At 29.2% G+C, this 22141-nt stretch overlaps 1 protein-coding gene across 1 annotated transcript; it reads left to right on the forward strand.

Moving 5' to 3' along the window:
* The first annotated feature begins 5402 nt into the window (after positions 1–5402).
* LOC112596636 (insulin-degrading enzyme-like) lies at positions 5403–21715 on the forward strand. Its single transcript, XM_025342397.1, has 21 exons — positions 5403–5557; positions 5641–5810; positions 10893–11015; positions 11099–11301; positions 11374–11574; positions 11650–11787; positions 11857–11960; positions 12323–12425; positions 12510–12605; positions 12678–12790; positions 13334–13478; positions 13540–13650; positions 13724–13844; positions 13914–14005; positions 14132–14240; positions 19586–19743; positions 20154–20288; positions 20382–20591; positions 20681–20815; positions 20920–21017; positions 21643–21715. The coding sequence occupies exons 1-21, from the start codon at positions 5403–5405 to the stop codon at positions 21674–21676; spliced, it is 2754 nt and encodes a 917-aa protein (XP_025198182.1). The 3' UTR covers positions 21677–21715.
* The last annotated feature ends 426 nt before the right edge of the window (positions 21716–22141 follow it).

The raw sequence follows: 22141 nt of genomic DNA on the forward strand, positions 1-22141 counted from the left end.
GTAGAATTTTATAGTAATACAATTAAACTGTTATCAGTTGAACAAGCTAAATAGTTAGGTAACCTTCTTTACTATTGTCGTATGTCGGTAGGACGTTGATGAAGTGCCTAAAACGTATTAATTATTATTATTTTTGTAAAAAAAATTTAACATACTATCGTTTTTACTGTTTTTAGAATTTAAAATATATTATTTATTCAATATACAATATTATACACATTTACAAGTCGTTATTACTATTATCACTAACCGATTAGTTGCATAAATGTATAATATTATAATAGATAGTAGGTACCTAGGTAGATAGTATAGTTATTTCCTAGTTTATATTGTACTTACTGTTTTTACTCTAGTGCAAAAACTGACAAGTGTCAATATCAATCTTGCATTGTGAAAGCAGTTTACACTGTAAAATACAGGTTTCTAGTACCTACAATATAATACATCCTATTGTTACTAGCTCACTGATTTTACCACACAAAAGCGATTTATGATCATAATGCGATTCCGGTAAGTGACATGAAATAACCGACAACTACTGACAATTATTCTCACATTATAGTATTGTATTGATAGCTAGTTTAATTTTTTTGTTGTTCTACGTACAATTGTTCAGATAGGAGATACATTATTTTTATATTAAAGATAGTAAAAAATCATTTTAAAGGTAGAAAATGACTGACAGTAACGAGTGACGACTGTCTGAATAGATTAACAATTATCTCTATTGAATTTCCTCTTATCATAATAATTATAAACTAATTAGTTAAGCTGTATTATTGATATATTTACAAAATAAAATGCACGTGAAATATATATTATTTAATAATAAAATTAATTTACTAAAATTTAAACATTTAAAATGGAAATATTACTTAAAAACTTTCCTTTAATTTCTCCTGTATTCTACAGATCAATTTTTTTTTTTTTTTATCAGGGCGCAAAAAAATGTAAATATCCATAGGTGGAAATGTGAGAGCTTTAGAAAACTAAGTCTCATTTGAAAAAAAAAATTGTCGAAAATATAATTGCATGTTATCATTGATGTTAAAAATGTTAGCCCCCTCCCTGAAATTGTAATGGATTTTCACCTATGAATACGTGTCTATTTTTTCTTATCTATAAAACTAAAATATTTAACACAATAAAAAAACACAGATAATATTCTTAATCATTACCTATAAACATGAAAATATGAAGTCAATTTATTATTTATCATTAAATTAAATTTAACAATATACAATTGACTCGACTGAACGCAAATTCACACTGTTGTACATTTGTAAAACTGAGACAATATATGTATACATTCTCTAAAACAATGGTTTTATGAATATTATCGGCTGTTTGCGAACCCTTGGTTAACAACGCGGCGTCTGCGCAGTAGGTGCTTGTCATCTTGTGCTGCAGCCACCCAAATTCCACCCTTTACGGAGGGTGACGGGTAGGCGTTCGCGACGTGGAGGGATGCTGAGTGACAAGCCTCGTCGAGATACGACCGCGTTATGCCGAAACACAGCCACCCTCATCTACACCGCTTTCGAAAAATAAAAACACCCACCACCCACTGCCGTCAAAAGTAACTAAAATGATAGACATGGCTGCAGTGGCGGGCGGGAACATGTTCTAACATCGACGTACGGGCATATCGATTTATTGGCTTAATTGCTTAAATACTACTCGAACAGTTTACCGTGTTAAACAAAACATCAAATAGTACAATAATATGATACTGAAGTACAAAGTTAAGATATTAAAAAAAAAAAACTGTATAATACTCAAAATAAGTAAATTAAAAATATATAAATTAACTGTAATTACACATTTTTTGGTTTCAACTTAATTAACATATATTTGTATTCTAAGAAACACATAGCACTCAGGAAATGTTCATCAATTGTTCACATTTCATTATTTTCCAATGATATTACAATAATATTATTAGTGGGTATTTAATACAAATATTGGTATCGTCTAATAAAGACGATGTAATATTTGTATTTTTAATTCGTTTCATCGTCTGAGGTGAGCCAATTTTATTTGTATTCGAATACAAGAATAAGGTACCTACAATAATAATGATACCTACTATAATTTTCAACATTAAATAAAATAAAATTCAGTTAATAATAAATTGAATGGAATTTAAAAATAATATAACAATGTTGATACGCAATCATACAAATTTAATTTGAATACAAATCCTAAGTTTTTTCTTCGTAGATGCAAATTGATGAATTATGTATTTTTCTGAAATTGTATACTTACTATAATGCTTTTATCTTTACACTTTAATACCGCTAGTTCGTAAAGTCTATCTTGATTCATTGTCGTCTAGAGTAATATTATTAATCTATTAAAAAATATAACTAAAAATAAAATAATTAGCGGAGCTAGAAATTTTACGGGACGCAGTAACACATAGTTCATTATTGATATAATTATGATAATAATTATATAATAATAATAATAATATGATAATATTATATATAATATTATTATATTATTATTATAATATTATGATAATAATAATTATCATTATTGATATAATTGTGCATGCACAATTATAGAAATGGTTTGCTATTCTATTCTAGTAATACCTATTAGATTAATGCTATGACTGTGGGCATCAAAATAGATTAGCAGTATAAATGTGAACAGATAATACACAATTTCAGAAGAAAATATTATATCGTTTAACACTGTTGCATGTTAATCAAGTCTCGTACAATTTTTTATCAGAATCTGATATTACGATAGATAAGTTGCGTCTCACATACTAGGACGTAGTTTACATAGTATATACTAGGTAAATGTATCAAATAAAAAGAAAACTTAAATATGCAACTGAAAATTATAAAAGGAAAACTCTCGCGTTGAAAGTACTGTAAAATACTTAACGAGTAAAAGTAAAAGTCAAAGTCAAAATAAAAACTATTTAAACATAATCACGAAACTTAAAGTGTACCAAACCCGTCAATAAAATATTGAATGTAAGCAGTATATACCGTAATAATGCGCTCAACAAGTTTTAATTATTTTGTTTTTATTTTTTAATGCAAACGTATCAACTTTTGCAAATAGTATTGACTAACTTAGTTTTCCGATCAGATTTCTGAAAATTGTACTTGATTATTTACATTTTTCATTTTTTTTTCAGTTCAATATTAATTAATTATAATATTTAAAATTATAATTATTCAAAATTTAAAAAACTTGTTTTGAAGGGTTTTAAAGTTCAATTAAAAAAAAAAAAAAAGCGGAATAGTCATTTTCAAGTTAACTAGTTAACTTTATGAAGAAAACAAATATATTTTTAGAAATTGTATTCGTTAACTAGATTAATTCATACAACTGCCATAACATAGATGCATTTTTGTAGAAAACATGACAGGGATCATATCCTCATAAACTTTAAATGGCCCTACGCAATTATAATTGAGTATTTCACATGCAATAATAGTTCTATTATCTAGTTTTATTATTTTTTTTTTAAATTAGCATTTAGAAACAAAAGATTTTTAATTTATTAGATCAAGAAAAATTATTCAAATAAATTAGTCCTGCATAAATAATTTATTGACTATTTTAGTGTAAAAGAAAAGGCATTTATTTTATTTTAATACGATATTATGTTCGAAAAGTGAAGGTCACCTTCACAACAGATCAATAATTGAAAGTCGTAAAACTCGAGCCTTGTATGAGCTAATTTCTCGAGCTCGCCCGGGCATTTTTCGGGATTTGCGCAGAAAGACGACAACAATCTGTAAGCGCGGCGGTCACCTATAGGGATGTTGCTGCTGACACAACGACTGCGGGCAACAGTTTATTGATTTATGTTTCAACGCTGGAGCTGAACGGAAGACGATTGCTGTCGATTTGCAACGATAGAGAGTCCACAAAACTTGTACAAACGTCACACATTCGAGTAAGTACATAATTACATGCTGTTACATTTATATTCATGTATGCGTAAAAATTATAAATCAAATTTTATGTTTATGAAATATAATTTTATTATCACTCTACGTTATTATCAACTTGTTTAAAACGAAAAATGTTCATTTTACTACATACGATTAGACTAAGAACTGTAATCTAAAAAGAAGGAAAGCATTATTTTTTATACGATACATTCAAAAGTGTGTACATGACGATAAAAATATAAAAATATTGTAATTCATTTAATATATAAGTAACCTTATTCACAATTAATGAAAAAAAAAATATGGTTCTACGTATAAACACGAATATACGTGAACGTTTTTTTTTGTGTGTATCATGACCTTGTAACGAATATATTAGGTGTTCAATAAGTTTAAAACTCTTCATTAGTTAATTACTGAACGCATACTTTAATACATAGAACAATCACAGATAACACTGCTGTAAGTCTATAATAAAAAATAATTAATAATATTATATTGTTATCGTTTGTCAGTTCCACTTAGTCTAATGTTCATTTCCACACTTTTTAAACACTATATTTTTTCTATATTTTTATAACTATATATATATATATTTATATATATTAACATATGTTTTGGTTTCCAGTTTTATGTTAGAGGGGTGAACATAATATGTACAACAGTTTAAGGGTGCGAGGCAGATTCGCTGCAAAGTGTGTGTGTGTGTGTGTCTGTGTGTGTGTGAGTCTGTCTGTGTGTGTGTGTGTCTGTGTCTGTGTGTGTGTGAGTCTGTGCGTGCGTGCGTACGTGTGCGTGTGCGCGCGTGTGTTGTTTTTCGCGTTAAGAATGTATAAAATACTCCCCTAGTTTAATGAATAAATTGAATGGAATAAAGGTCAAGCCTCTTCAGGGGTACCAAAAATTTGTAAAACACCTGGCCGATTCCAATTATAGCTATATCACTCGAAATGTATACAGTAGAAATACTTTATCTGTTCAATATACGTTTGACGACTGCGCGTAATAGTAACCTGCTGTTTATAGTCCACTTGTGTTTAGTTTTTTTCAGCTTAAAAAAATCTTTGCCGTCATGTCGGAATTGCCGATTAAAGAACGTTTTGATTGCATCGAAAAGTCGTTGAGTGATTCGCGAAACTACCGTGGCCTGAAGTTAAATAACGACCTCACAGTTTTGTTGATCAGCGATCCTAAAACTGAAATTTCAGCTGTATCATTATCTGTCGCAGTTGGTAAGTTATTTTAAATAATATAATTAAAAAATAATGATATATTACAATTGTTAGGCGAGTAACAAGTCATATAATGTTATATATATATATATATATATATATATGTATACCTTTATACCTTTTAAACAAGGTTCCGATTATTGTTGATTTATAATATTACTATTATTATTATTTTCTGCATATTAATATAGGAAGTCTAAACGATCCGAAAGATATCCAAGGTCTGGCGCATTTCTGCGAACATATGATTTTTATGGGCACAAAAAAATATCCAGAGGAAAATGAATTTTCACAGTTCATAACACAAAATGGGGGAAATTTTAGTGCATACACAGCATTGGATCATACTAACTATTATTGTTCCGCTAAGACAGATTCATTTGAACCATTATTAGACAGGTTGATAAAAAAATTTTCGTACTATTATATTGTACTCTAATAACAATACATTTATTTATTTTTAATATTAAATTTGCGTTTAGATTTTCCAGACTTTTCTACGAACCATTATTCACTGTCAGTGCGGCCAAAAGAGAAATCAATTCTGTTAATGCCGAACACGAAAATAATAAAACCAATGACAGTATGCGTTTGACTCAACTAAAAAGAAATATGGCTGACCCAGCCCATCCATTTAACATGTTCCCAACAGGTACTTAATCCATTAATATAATTACATAATTAAGTAAAATAGTAGTTAATAGTTATTTATTGCCACACGATTAGACACAACTGTCTATTCATTTCACCGACGCGTAAACTGTTTTTTGTTTTATTGAATAAGTCCATAAAACACGTTTGATCCAAAATTGTTTTCATAACAATAAAACTAAAACTATTGGTTTGTGTCTATTAAATCTACAAACTATTATATTTATTTGTTACCGAACTGTATAAAACGCTACTTCAAAATCAGCATAAACAATTTCAAATTTACAATTGAAATATTATTGAAAGATAGTGATTATTGTTAGTAGTATGATTTAAGTATGAATAGTAAACATTTGTGTAAATATTTTACAGCAACATTTACTATTCATATAAATTTTACTATATTTACATAAACATTCTCTAAATGTTTAGTTATTAAAAACATAATTGTGTGTTCAATAAAAAAGTTTTCTTCACGATTTGTTTTTATTTTAAAATCATTAAGTATTATATGAATATTTATTTAAATTTTAGGAATATTTGGTTGAATATTTTTTTAATTTTAGTACAATCATTATAATAATATGTTAAAGTTTCTAAATAATTTTATAATTCATTATGCAATAACTTAGATAGCTTTTCATTAGGATGTTTTCATGGTTTTCTTTCGAAAGAGTTATCTGCACTGTCTACCGCTTGGTTAATAATTGTGTGAGGTGTTTTCTCTACAATTATTTCGTTTTCTCTATTATAAAAAAATTATAAAAATTCTATTGTTCTAAATCATTTTTTAGATATTTATGAAATGAAAATATCATTATAAAATTATCAATAATATTCATACGCTTATATTTTTCACTAAACATAATATTATGATGCTCGTTCATTATGTATGGAATGATGGGAATATGAACACATATTAATGGCAAGGCCGTATCCAGGGGGTCCAAAACTTGTAAATGTATACCGTTTTACCGCTTGCTTACCAATAGTACACTCGCAATTTCTTGATCAGATTATGATGGAATAAATTTAATTATTTTTTATAAGCTAATAGTACAGTGAAGCATCGATTATCCGCACTAATTGGGACGTGCGAAGGTACGAAGGGGGTGCGAATAATCGATTTATGCAATCAAACAACCAATAAAAATGTTAATATAAAGTTAAAAAATAATTTGTTGGATATAATACTAAATATAATATTCATACATAATATAAAAAATATAATAAAAAAATAAAATAAAAATATAATGTATTTATTTGAAATAATAATCAATTTTTTTTTCACTTCCGATGAACTTCTTTTATTTATTAAGTAAATTATAAAATTTATAAATAATCTCGCATTTCATAATATAACATTATATAAATATTTATATATAACATTATAGTGGTACACGATAAAACATAACAAATGATAAAACCAAATTAAATTAAACTAAAAATAAACTTGTACTCAAAAATTTTGTAGTGCGGATAATTGACAGGTCGGATAATTGACGTGCGGATAATCGACGCTCCACTGTATCTAAATACACATTTAAAGATACATTTTAAAATTCTTTAGGTATGCGCATAAGCAATAAAACATATTTTTTAAATAGCAACACCTATTTCGAACACCATAATCGGATAGGTCTAATTTTTTAAGATAATTTTTATGTGTCAATTATGGTTCTAAATTAAAAATTAACTGAATAAAAGCTATTTCAATTTTAACAAATAATACATTTTTACGATTTATTTAAGTGCATAAAAATCGTTTATAACTATTATTGGTTACTTCTTGTATATTTTTACGTATTTTTATGAAATTCAGTATTTCCTAAATTGGCGAACACGTGGTATAGTATACTTACTGAATTAAGATTTTGACATTTGGTTAAAAATAAAGTATATGAATTAAAACAATGTAAAACAATTAGTAGATATAGTAACATGGTATATAAAAAAATATAATCTACCTTTGGAAGTTTAGAATAATAATTTAATATTGTACATTATTGTTATCTCATTTACTCATTATGACGAATTTAATAAAACAATTCGACGTGTTTGTCACTGTCTGGTAATACAATTACAGTAATATTTTCTTTACATAAATATAATACCGTTATTATTAATCGTCGTCGACCGTCGAGACGTTAATCGGTATCGATAGTGGTCGTTATCGATCATTAACTAATAACTATCTGTAATTAGTATTATTAGATGCTAAAATAATATTTTCATATGATAATATTATGATTCAAAACAGTTAATAATCAATTAAATAAATTGTAATTTTAACCATATATGTTATTGGTATTAAAATTAAAAATAAATTGTTATTTTACATATTTTAAAATTATTTATTCCGGGGTAGGGTCCTCGGTCCCCTTGTACTTCTCTCTAGATACCACCATAATCAATGGTATAATCAGTGTAGTTAATCAAGTATTATTTTATTATCAAAAAGTAGATAATTCATAGTTTATTCGTATTTTATATTATTAATACACGATACGATAAATAATTATACATAGATCCAATTCGAACATATAATTTTATACACCTAGACTCAATTTAAAACTAATATTATTTTCGGGCTCAACTTTGATGTAACCTAAATTTGTGGATTCGCGTAAATTAATTATCAGGTTCACGTAAATTTTAATTTCACGTATACCCTCAAATTTAACTATATGTGAAATGGTGAAATAGATATTTCTAAAATAAACTTATGATAATAATAAATTAATATATACATGTTTAACTGTTTATTTTTTTAAAACCGTATACCTATCTGTAAATAATTATTTAAATCAGAATTAAATAATTTTTTTTAAATGTTGTAACTTATAAGTACGCATAGTTTGCTTTTTTCATAAATTTTGTTTTAAATAAAAATTTCAATTGAAAACATATCCATTTATATAATAAATACAAGCATTTGTATGAATTAATTTTATTATTTTTTAATTATTCTAATAACTTATTTTTCTACAGGTATAAATCTTTAAAAATATTTCCTCTATTCATCTCTATTAAAAAAAAAATGAAATCAATAATTTTTATATTTATAAAAACTAAATACGTGAAATATATTTATATAATTTACATATTATGTACTTTATTTGAGATATGTTTTTGTTTAACTTTAACTTTAATTTTAATTAGATTTTAACAACATTACGATAAGAATTGAAAATAAGTTTAATAACATAAAAATAAAAATTAGTTGTAAGATGAATGTTGGCGCTGCCATAATAATATATTATATATTATATATGTTACAGCTAGAATCCGAAATATGGCTAAAGTGCACATTATCCGGATATTGTGCACTCTAGCCATACTGGTAGGATAAAGTAAAAACATAACATTTAAAATCATAGTTTTGTACAAATTACCCGGCTAAAGTAACTTTAGCCATTGTATTATGACATAAAAGTTAAAAATTAAATATTAATAAACTAAATTTGATGCAATATTAAATTTATTTTTATTAGATATTATTAACACTATTTATTAGATAACATTTTTCATATAACTATTTATTTGAACATAGTAAACTTTGATGACATTTTGAATTGCATAAAATTCTTGATGCTTTGCATTTACATTTATTTGTTTTGTAATTTGATTTAAACACACAACGTTAATAACCTTGACCACCCAACAATGACATATTTTTTACCATTAATCAATGGCTAATGTTCAAAATACTAGGTTAATATAGGAATACTATGTAGTTTATTAATATGTAATTAATAATTATTAACCTATATTAATTAATTTTATTGAAATAAAATATAATTACATTAGCCATAACACAATGACTAATGTTACTTTAGCCAGGTAATTTATACAAAACTATGATTTTAAATGTTAAGTGTTTACTTTATCCAACCAGTATAGCTAAAGTGCACAATATCCGGATAATGTGCACTTTAGCCATATTTCGGACTCTAGCCGTAACATTATATATTTCTAATCGCGAAACGATTCAACCTTTCCCTTCGCTCTCCGTTTCCTATCCGATATTATTAGTGCTATCACCACTATTAACAGTTACTGTTATTGTTTTTTTTGTGTGTACTATGTTGTGCCTTTTGAATATTATTATTTTGTTTTTGTCTTTGGTCGTGCAAATTGTCATTATTATTTAATTATTATTTTATTACCATTATCTGTGGATACCTGTATTCGGCCAACGTCCTTATTATCATTGTTATTATTTTTCTTGTCATTTTTTTTACTCTGTCATCGTCTGTCGTCTTCGTTTTTACTACTGTTATTGTTTTTGATTGTTTTTCGCATACATTGCACATCGTCGGCATTAACTTTATTATATTTTATACAATCCATTGGTGAATTTGTTGCTGTTGCCATTACGGTATCAATTAATATATATTTTTTTCGCCATTACGGCATTTAAATAGTCTTAAATTATTTTGATTGTCGTGCATTATTGTAGCCACGTTAGTAGTCTACCTACTAACGTAGTGTCCCCGCGTACAATACAAGGTAAGGTTCTTCATTCGAGGCCGCATCTCAACACCCACCAATTTGCGTAAAACCGCCAGCAACATAGTATTGTGTTGTGTGAGAGGCCGCCCAGGATCCCTAGACGATCACTGCAGATCATCCCGTTATAAATATATAAATATCTAATTTTTAAGTTATTTGTAAGTGTCCTAAATGTATCAAATTAAAATTGTCCGATTCATGTGAGCCCTGTGAGTCATTGCACCAGACCAAACCGATCATAGGGCTTCTCCCCCATGAACTAAATTCAACTTCCTCTGTCTTGTGATTTATAACTTGTATCCTCTCCACTGTTTTTTCTTGTTCTCCTTGTTGTGTCGTTCTGTGAGTTGTGTTGAAGTCGGATGGCGGTGCATAGTGACCATAGGCACGTTGGGTTGCTTACCTACTACGCCGTAGATTTATTCTTTTCGTTTTATTTGGTTTTGTGGGCACCAACTGTTGGCGCAAACAATGAATGAAATATTATTGATATATTGCGTATATCTACTTAATCATGAACTAGAAATTGTTTATAAAGATGCTTAAAATTACATTTGTTTATATATAGGTACAAAGCAAACATTATGTAATATTCAAATCGAAAATGGTGACCATTTTTGTGACAAATTATTAGAATATCATTCAAATTGGTACTCGTCAAATTTAATGTATTTAGCTGTACTTGGAAAAGGTATAATAGTTATTAAAAATTAAATAAATTTTTTTATCTACAAGTTTTTAATTTGTATTATTTTTTAAAACTATTTTTTTTAGCGGATTTAGACACTTTAGAGAATATGGTATCGTCATTTTTTATGCATATTGAAAGGAAAGATATACTTTTGCAAGAATGGACTGATCCAATTTATAAAGAAGAACAACTTGCAACCAAGACTATTGTAGTTCCAGTTGAAGATAGCAAACAGTTATATATTAACTTTCTTATTAAAGACCAGGGACCACATTATAAAAGCATGGTAAATATATTTTTTAACTATAAAAACAGCTTTGATTTTATTCAATAACACATGTTTTTCTGCTAATAATAGCCTGTTGCGTATTTGAACTCAATATTATGTCATAAAGGTCCAATGAGTATTTCAGTTTTATTATCGAACAAAGGATGGTCTTCTGGAATTTCAGCTGGTAAGATATTTGAAGCTAGAGGCATTGAGTACTACGAGATTAATATGGATTTGACAGAGTTAGGATTGGATTATGTCGATGAAATAATCAAGTTAATATTTAAGGTAATCTGATGTGTAATTAATCAAATGAATATTTATTTAAATATCCATACATTTTTTATAATTTATGCGGTGTAGTATGTGAATATGTTAAAACGTGAAGGCCCTCAAGAATGGTTCTACTTAGAATATAAATATATTAATGAAATGGAATTTCAATATAAAGACAAAGAAGCATCATTATCTTATGTTTTTATGCTTACTCCTCGGATGATAGTGAGTTATAATTTTAATTCAATACAATGTCATAATAGCATTATTTAAATCTTAATCTCCCGTGTTTAGAGATATAAATTGGAAGATGTTTTAACAGCTGGAAATTTATTAGAAGAATGGAAACCGGATTTAATAACAGAATTGTTGTCTTATTTTAGACCAGACAATATGAGGTATGAATGAGATTTATAATTAATAGATACGAGGTACTTACCTACAAAGTAGAATGGTACCTACCAAATTATAACTAATTACTTCATGTAACATTAAATATTTAAGCACTCGTTATTATAATAGTGTAGTTATAATTTGTTGATAATTTTGATAACAGAAAGAAAAACATCAATAGAAAATTTTTATTAAAGACCAATTCAAATATTATATTAGCACTAGGTGTTTAAATTATACAGATGTTTGAAAAATGAAGTAATTCACAATCACCAAGACTTGCGTTAACTGAAAACATGTTTCAAAAAAATAACACAATTTTTCAACAATTTGCTTAAATAATTTTATTGATGTAATTCTATTTCAGAGTCACAGTTGTTTCCAAAACATTTCAAAACCAGACTAATGCAGAAGATAAATATTATGGGACACTGTTTAAAGTATCTAAAATTCCAGTGGAAACAATTAATGTAATTGATGATTGTTATACCTTTAATAAAATGCCTTTAAGGCGCTTAAAACTGACATATAATATTGATACTCTTTTTTTTTAGTATTGGCTTGAAGTTGATGATCTCGATGATTTTAAAATGCCACAAAAGAACAGATACATTACAAACAATTTTAGCCTAGTGACCTTTAATGATAGCGTAATGAATTATATCTATACTAATATCCAATACTATTAACTAATTATTTTTTCATAACTTTTTTCCATACAGCTTGAATTTGATACTCCACGGTTATGTTATAACACTTCGTTTCTAAAATGCTGGTTAAAAAAAGATACAAGATTCAGGTTACCCAAAGTATATATTTCAATTGACTTCTTCAGGTAAAACCTTAATGTTTCAAATAATATAACTAACCAATATATCCACTGTTTACTGATACTTAATCGGTAAAATTTAATACTAATTCTTATTCAACAAATTTATAAAAATAATTTAATTTAAGACACTAGTACCAATTACATTACTTAATATTTTTCATAATAAAAACTCTAAGGTTTTAATATCGTTAGAAAGTTACAAAAGTTAAAATATTTTTAGCAAATCAGAACGTTATTTTTTTTTTTAAATAAGTAATAACATTGTACAATATTAGTATTTAGTAGACATTTTGAAACTTTGACAACAAATTTACTAAAATATTTTAAATAAAGTATTTTTATTTTAATCATTTAAATTAAAAAAAAAATTAAATAGTTTTTATAAAATTTGTTATTTTAAGTTTATCTCTCTCTCAAAAAAAAAAAATTCAGGATATTAAATTAATTCTTTTATGTATTGTTATTTTACTTTTAAATGTTTTAATGTTTTTTATTCTAGACTTCTCTTTGAATTATTTTAACCTATTTATTAATTTTTTCATGCAGTCCCATCGTTGTGAATGATCCATTCAAATGTAATATTGTGGATATTTTTGTGAGATTATTTAATCAAGATTTTTCCAGTCGCCTATATGATGCAAGTAGTGCTAGACTTCAATTTCAAATAAAATCAAAAATTTATGGATTCAGCGTAATTTTATTGTATAGTAAAAATATAGATATTTTTAAATTTTCAAACAATCAATTTTTAGATTTTACTTAGCGGTTTCAATCTCAAGATTCATAAATTATTGAAAAGGGTACTGGAAAGACTGATGACGATCAATTTTAGTTCACAACAAATTGAATCTATAATAGAACAAGTAAACTAATTAATTTAAATATAATAACTAACGTGCATTTCAAATAACTTGGTTAACAATTGTTGTTTTATAGAAAATCCGGCAATTGAATAATACTGAAATGGAACAACCGTATAACTGTGCAATACGGTATAATGATGTGATTCTAACAGACGCCGCATTGAGTCCAAGTCAATTATTAATGTCTATTAGTGGTAAATTCATACCAATATTATTTCATAAATTTGAGTTATTAAATAATTTATGAAAACTTATTATTTTAGAAATTAACAAGGACATCTTGCAAGACTTTATGAAAAAGTTTTTTTCAAACATGTTTATGGAATCATTAATTTATGGTAACCTAGACAAACGCGTAAGCACATATAATTATAACTTGTACTATGATTTACGAATAGATTATCAATAACTTATACTGTACTACGATTGTTATTTAATTGGTTAACTAGTTTATTAGTTTATTTGGTTTAATTTATTTTAGTGGGCATGGATCTTTGTTCATGAATTGAAAAGACCGTTTATTAACATTGAATTTCGTCAACTATTGCAACAAGAAATGATCAGACCAAGAGAAGTCAAAATTAGCGATGGTAAGTAAAATCTTTTAATGAAATCATAATTTATTAATATATATTCTTTATTATTGCGAAATACTATTGATTAATATTAATGTTTATATTTTACCGAATTAGTTATCAGCATATTTTATAACAATAGTTTATTTTCATCCTTCATCTTTACACGTATCATAATTTTTTTTGTTTATTGTATAAGTAATTTTACGTTATAATTTATAATATTATGGATCCAACCGAATTGTGGCCATCAGGATAATATTATGTAATATAATATATCTCACCAGTAAATTGTATTTATATGAGTGTATAAACTCTAAACATATAATGTAGGTTCTCTTTGACCTTTATTTTAGTTTAAACCGTATACTTCAGTAAATATACTACAAAGTTTGATAAAAACAATACAAAGTTTCGAAATTTTTGAGTCAATACTTTGATGAATAATAGATATTATAACAAAACTAATCAACGTTGACTATTATAACTTAACATTTTAAAACACATTTGTGAAAAAATACAAATTTATGTGACGGCCATATGGAGAGATCCGTTTATAATTCACAGTTTTTTTTTTTTTGTAACTTTAAAATGTATGAATAAAACACTTTGATATGAAAAATTCAAAAGTTTATCACACGTACAGATTTGTATTCATTGTTTTAATTCAGCGTAACAAGAAGTGTTCTAGAATTTTTTTCTTCTAATAAATGTAGTTTTAACGATTTTTCTTTAGAATACATTTCATTGTTCTTATTCTTACTAAATAAAAGTGAAATCTTTTTTTTATTTTTTTATTTTTTTTATTTATTTGAAGAAATCTACAATCTATACATGTTCTTAGTATAATAAGTAGGTTTGATAAGTGACAGAAGAAATAGTACAAGAATATGAATAATAAGTTAGGGAAGATACCCAATGGTAACACCCTAAAGTGACAAGAATAACAATGAGAGAGAGAAAAGAAATAAAATAATAATAATAAGAAAAACAAATTAGTAAATAGTAGTTAATTTGCGGTTTGGAGGTGTTACCAGGTAGCGACCTCCAGCACTTATTTAGCTCGATTGTTAAGAAGATCTCTACACCATTGTCTCTTGAGTCTGCGGCGCGGGTTACCAGGGAGTATGTTAGTTGATAATTTAGAGATTAGAGGATTTGTGTGTTGTTGAAGTTTGTTGTGGAGTCTGGTGTAATATAGTTTAGAGATTTGGTTAAGATTTTGGATTTTGAGATCTTTGTGAAGGTTGTTATTGGTTAGGTACCAGGGTGCGGATGTAACTAGGCGAAGGCATATTGACTGAAAGGCTTGGATTGTACGAGTGTTTGAGGGTTTAGCGGCACCCCATAATTGAACGCCATAGGTCCATAGTGGCCTGAGTAATGACTTATATATTAGTAGTTGGGTATTGATATTCATTTTGGATTTCAGTAATGGTCTAAGAAGGTGGAGTCGGGTGTTAAGGGCTTTCCGTTTGGCTTTTAGGTGGGGATTCCAGGTAAGTTTACTGTCGAGGATGAGGCCAAGATATTTGACTTCAGAGTAGGGAGGGATTGGGATGTTATTCAGTGTGACTACGGGGCAAGATCCTTTTTTTAGGGTAAATGTAATGAAGGAGGACTTGGATTCATTGATTTTAATCTTCCATCTTTTTGTCCAGAGGTCGATAATGTTGAGGTGTCTTTGTAACATACTAGAAACAGTGTTTGGGTTTTCATTGGAGGCCACAATTGCCGTATCATCCGCGTAGGAACCGAGTTCAGTAAAGGAAGTTTTAGGGATGTCGTGCGTAAAGATATTGTAGAGAAAAGGGGCAATATCGCTGCCTTGGGGAACTCCAGCTAGGATGTTGAAGTAGTTTGAGTGGCTCGAGTTCTGGCGTACGACGAAAGTACGATCGCTCAAATATGATTTAACCAATAAGAAGTAAGGCGCAGGCAGAAATTTTTTAAGTTTGAAGAGTAGGCCATCGAACCATACCCTATCAAACGCTTGTGCAATGTCCAGAAAGACGGCAGCGCAGTAATGCTTTTTCTCTAGAGAAACTGAGATAGTGTCTACTACTCTGTGTAGTTGGTGAATGGTGGAGTGATTGGGTCTGAATCCAAATTGAGTGTCAGGGATAACATTTGCCTTTATAGCTAGTGGTATGAGCCTCTTTAATAGGATTTTTTCGAATACTTTAGATAATGTTGGGAGTAAACTTATAGGGCGATAAGAAGTTACTTTTTCAGGAGGTTTGTTGGGTTTTGGGATCATTATTATCTCTGAAAATTTCCAGGTGAGGGGGAAATAGGATAAACGCAGCATTGCGTTATATATATAGGAAAGCAATATGATTACTTTTTTGGGTAGACTTTTGGCAATACGATTTGTAATTCGGTCGAACCCGGGGGCTTTTCTGTTATGGAGTTTTTTTATAATGAATTCGATTTCGCCGGGGCTTGTGTGTTTAGCTGGGAGTGAGACGGGCAATGCGCATTCTAATGAATGTGTGATAATTTGGCTTTGAGTGGGATTTAGAGTTATGTCGTGGGAAGTGAAGGTTTGGGATAGATGTTGGCCAAATAGGTTTGCTTTTTCTGTGTCAGAGACCGCCCATGAGTTATCTTCTTTACGGAGTGGAGAGGAAGTTGAGACAGTTTTTAGGATTTTTTTCGTCGTTTTCCAAAGACAAGAGTTATGAATTGTTAGATTTTGGATAAATTGTTGATAAGTGATGGAGTTGTGATGTTGGAGTGCTTTCCTTAATTTGTTATTTAGTTGGTTGTAAGTGTGTTTGTCGATGGGGTATTTGTGCCTTTGCCATCGGGATCTTGCTTTTCTTTTTTCACTGAGTAGAGATTTTATATGATTTGGAAGTAGGCTATTGGGGCGAATTGTGCTTGGTGATGTTGCTAGGTGAATGCATTCCTGGATATCTGAAGTGAGCTTTTGGATAGTGCTGTCGATGTCTTCACTTGATTTTAAGGAAGGGTTGAGTAATGTGCGAGTTTCAATGAGTTGTTGGAAAGTAGGCCAATCTATTTTTCCAAGATTTTGAAGATTTGTGGAGGAGTTTGAACTGGGAATTTCGAGGTCAAGTATGACTGGTGAGTGGTCGGATGATAGGTCATTTGTGTTAGTGATATTAGTAGTGCAGTTACTTGGTATTCTTGCGATGAAGATATCAAGGATATCTGGGCGACGGTTTTGATGTGTTGGCCAATAGGTGGGGTTAGAGGGTGGTAGTATTTTTATGTTGGAGTTATTTGTTGAGTTATAAAGGATTTTCCCTCTTGGGTTGGTTGAGAGGCAGCCCCAAGAAGAGTGTTTGGCATTGAGGTCTCCGGCGACAATAAAGTACTTACCTAGAGACTCGAAGTAGTTTAAGAAATTGTTAGTGTTAATTTTTGGTCCTGGAGGGCAGTAGATGGAGGAGAAGGACAGATTAAAATGTTTGTTGACGGAAACTTGGATGCTTGTTGCTTGGAGATATGTTTCGCTAATGAAAGGAAGAAGGGAGTGAGTTAAATTATTTTTAACTAAGATCACCGAGCCAGCATGGGCAGTGGAGTCTGGGTGATTACTTTGATAAACTTTGTATCCAAGAATTTTAATTGTTTTTGTCGGGGTTAGGTGAGATTCGGATATCATTGCTATGTCTATGTTATGAATGTTGAGGGCTGCCTGAAGCTCAAGTTTATGGGATGTAATGCCGTTAGCGTTCCATGTGAGTAATCTAAGTTTAAAGTTAGTTTCCATTGTTGGTACTTAATTTATTTATTAGTGAGGTAAGAAGGGTTATTAAGGGATTAAGAAGAGTTATGAGAGGAGAGATTAGAGTTTTAAACTCAGATATGAAAGTTGTAAGTTGGCTTGTAATTAGTTGATCGGAGGGTGGGTCGTTTGTGTGGTTTGATTTTAACTTATTTGTTTTATTACCTTTAACCACTTGAGAGAATGATAAGTGCTGGGTGTCACTGGGTTCATTTAGAGATCTTGCGGGAGCATTGATCAGATGAGATTCTCCTGGAGGAGGTTGGTTGTTGGGTTGGACTTGAGATGTGTCGGAGTTTTCTGTTGTCGGTCTTGAGATGGTGATCGGTAGTTGTTTTTTACGGAAACGTTGGAGGTCTTTGTGGACAGTGCATCCTCTGTAGTTTGCCGGATGGGCCTTGCTGCAAAGTGCGCATTTTGCAGGTAGATCCTTGGATTTGGAGCATTGGTCCGAGGTATGGTTTTCGCCACATCGGACGCATTTAGGCAGATGATTGCAATATGATTTAGTGTGGCCGTACTGTTGGCAGCGATGGCATTGGACTAGATCTCGTCTGATGTGTGGGGCTTCAATTTTGACTTTAGTAAAACATATGTTATTTATTTTGAAGATGTCTTGGTTGTTTGGGGATGGGTTTAGGTCTACAAAGAATAGTGGAAGGGGTTCTTTTGATTGGGATTTTAGGATATTAGTGACATTTTTTACCATAAAACCATGTTTTTCAATTTCTTCTTTAATGTAATCAGTAGGGATTGTATGGTGCAGATTCCTAATAACGACTCTGTATGATTTTTCCTCGTGTGTCTGGTACGTGTGGTATTCAAGTTTGTTCTCGTTGAACAATGATATAGCGGCACGGTAAGAGCAGGCTGAGTGAAGGTTTATTTTTATATTTTTTGAGTTAGACTTGCAGAGGAATCCCTCGGTTTTCGTTATTTGTTCAAGATTTTTACACAAAGTAATGAAATTAATCGGAGATGTTAAGAAAATTGGTGGAGGAGGAGGTGGTGGTGGAGGTAATTCGTTAATTTCTGTGTTAGTTTCGAGATCCATATTATCTTCTTCGGCGTTGAGTAGAGAAAAACGGTTTGGTGTGGGGAAATTTGACGGCTCGTTTGTTTTTTTTGTGCGAGGCGAGGTAGTGTTATTAGGTGACCTAATGCGTTTATTGCTGTCGACAATATTCCATTCTAGGTCGTTATCTGAGGTAGCAGACGGAGAAGTTACGTCGTGCGTCTTGTGAGAAATAGTTTTTGTGATAACTAACGGAGATAATTTCGATTTGTTTTTAATTTTATTTGTGTCTGAGTTGTTTCGATGCATGGTGCAGTTGTTATTTGTTGATAAGTTGCAGGTAACGGCCTACAGCCGGTATATGACGGTGGTGGCGGATTAGATTGTGTTTTTGTTCAAGCGTACAGAAATATACGGATAAGAATGATAATTATACTGAATAATACGGTTCGATTTAGTAAAAAGTGAAATCTTAGATTAGGTTTCTTTGATTATACCATTGATTATAGAATATACTATATTATATTCTATAATCAATGATTATACTATATCGGTTATTCTGATTTTTTTGCAATAATATTTTAGGTGAGAATACATTTTACGAAATAACAACGAAATTGCACAGCAGCTCGTGTGTTTTTGTTAATCTGCAGTGCGGTATTCAGAATACAAAGGATAACACGGTAGTTGGCCTGTTTTCGCAAATCATCGAAGACTCGTGTCATAACATTTTGCGTACACAGGTAAAAGCGATTTAAATTATAGTAATATGATGACGAATGTATTAAAACAAATATCAGTTTAAATTATTTAATCAATAGTCAACAAATAGACACAATAAGAACCTAAACGAGTTCTTAGATGCTACACTCAGTTTTTAAGGGGTTTAATGTAAGCAATTTTAATGAAAGATGAGAATTTCAATTTTTAATTTAACATAGGACGTATATATACCTACGAATTCCGAGCAACTTATAAGTGGTAATCTCAGTACCATTGTTAGTTGTTGTGTAATTACAAAATTATACAAAAATCAATTACAAATAACAAATACAATTTTGTCTGTAATACGAGAAGAAATTTAACAGCTCATAAATTATTTAATTTTTTTCGATATTACAGAAACTATTATATTTTCAATAATAATTTCTAGGAACAACTTGGATACGTGGTAATGTGCGTAAGTTATAAATCCAACGGAGTACTGTATTTTGGTATCATTGTGCAGTCGGATCATAGTCCAATGTTCATTCACGAAAGAATCGAACATTACTTAAGCACCGTTGAGGTAAGCTGACCAGATTGGTTGAACCTACGCATACTCATACATATATATTCCGACACATATATAATATTGAAATGCTTCCACGATATTGTACAGTCAATATTGAACAACCTTACCGATGAAGAATTCCTCAAGAACAAAGAGTCTCTGTCCGTAAAAATAGTAGAGAATCCAATGGGTATGATGGCACAGGCTGCCACCTACTGGTCGGAGATCACCAATCAACACTACAATTTTAACCGAGGGGAAATCGAAAAAAAAATGTTAACATCGATTACCAAAAAAGATATTTTAAAATTTTACTACGTGAGGCATTTATCATTATAATAATTTAAATTCACCTATGTTCTATGACTACTACAGTGCGAGATTAAAATATGTCAATTTGATTATAGCAAAAAATCAATGTGGCCGGACCGAAAAGGCACATGTTGTCTGTATACGTCAGATCTATAATGAACAAAAATCCCGAAGAATACAGTCATTGCAGCGATTCGTCAACGTCTAATAATTTATTCATACCCAGTAATGTAAGTGTTGTTACTTGTTATATTGTATAATTACGTTTGTATTAAATCTTCATAAAATTGTAATGATGTATGAATATGAGCTATCATTAATTTTCTTCTCCTAGATCCAGAAAATTATCGACATAGACGATTTCAAGAGAAGCCATCAATTGTATCCGGCTCCGAGACGATATTTAACACATGATGAATATTCTGCACATAAGTAAATATTTTTAATTATCGACTGATTCTCGTATACATTTTATAGTCATAACGGCTAACGATATTATAGTTTAACTGCAGGTCTTTAGTATAAAGATTATTCTCTAATGACCAAAGTAAAGTATTGATGATGAGATTGGCAAGGATATAATTCTCCTCCCTTATAAAAAATTTTTTAATATCAACAAATATTTATGTTATTTTAATGTTTATAATATGTTTAATTATATTAGACGAAATTGTGGTAATATTGAAATCTTAAAATATTATTTAAAATTTGATATGATTTTTCGTAAAAATAAAATGTAGGAGATAATAGTATATGTAATTTTTTCTAGCTAGGGTTTGGAAATTAACCCCAAAAATAATAAACATATTCTTCAGATTTAAAAATCACCAATGAACGATCATTGTAAAAAAATGTTATCCTTACATTACTATGAAGATAAACTAATCGAATAATATCTATATAGGTAATTTACAGTATATTTACTTACTGTATATTATTACTTTACAGTAATAATTATTGTAATACTTACTATTTTAATCAAAACAATTTTGTACGGTAAGTCAACTACTGCAATAGTACGAGTAACCTTTTTAAAGCATATTCTATTGTATTGCAGGTTTAACTGTTGTGCTAAATGTAACATACTATAAAGTTCCGCGTTGAAATACTTTTCTATCATCGTATTGAAGTTACTTCTGCAGCCCACAGTTAAATAATATTCTACAGTAATGTATATATATTACTCAAATGGAATTCATTGTTCATGTAACTCATCCAGTAAACAACTCTCAACAAGGCGAGCATGTTTGCGTTTTTAATTAAAAAATTAAAAAATTTACTGAAATATAATGTTATATTACTATGTTATGTTTAAGTATTTTAGTTAATTAAAAATCATAGTTATTACCTACATGAAATACTACTACAGATATACGAGTGGCAGTAGTGAAGCTACCTATAGAAAAAAGAAACATTGTCTGTTTTCAATTTAAGCTGATTTCCATGTATATATATATAGTCAATTTGTGTTTTATAATCGTATTTTATAATGTTTTTATAAAAACATATTCTGTTTTATTATAGATAAATATTTTAGTTTATAAAAATTTGATTAT

Source organism: Melanaphis sacchari, unplaced genomic scaffold, assembly GCF_002803265.2.
Source record: "Melanaphis sacchari strain LSU unplaced genomic scaffold, SCAv2.0 Contig32_pilon_pilon, whole genome shotgun sequence".
Taxonomy (NCBI): domain Eukaryota; kingdom Metazoa; phylum Arthropoda; class Insecta; order Hemiptera; family Aphididae; genus Melanaphis; species Melanaphis sacchari.

What these genes read in the sequence shown, in the direction of transcription:
- LOC112596636 (XM_025342397.1), top strand. Translation starts at nt 5,403, where the DNA reads ATGATTTTTATGGGCACAAAAAAATATCCAGAGGAAAATGAATTTTCA. An exon ending in TGCTTACTCCTCGGATGATA is followed by an intron (nt 11,788 to 11,856) that starts GTGAGTTATAAT and finishes TCCCGTGTTTAG; the next exon opens with AGATATAAATTGGAAGATGT. An exon ending in ATAACATTTTGCGTACACAG is followed by an intron (nt 19,744 to 20,153) that starts GTAAAAGCGATT and finishes AATAATTTCTAG; the next exon opens with GAACAACTTGGATACGTGGT.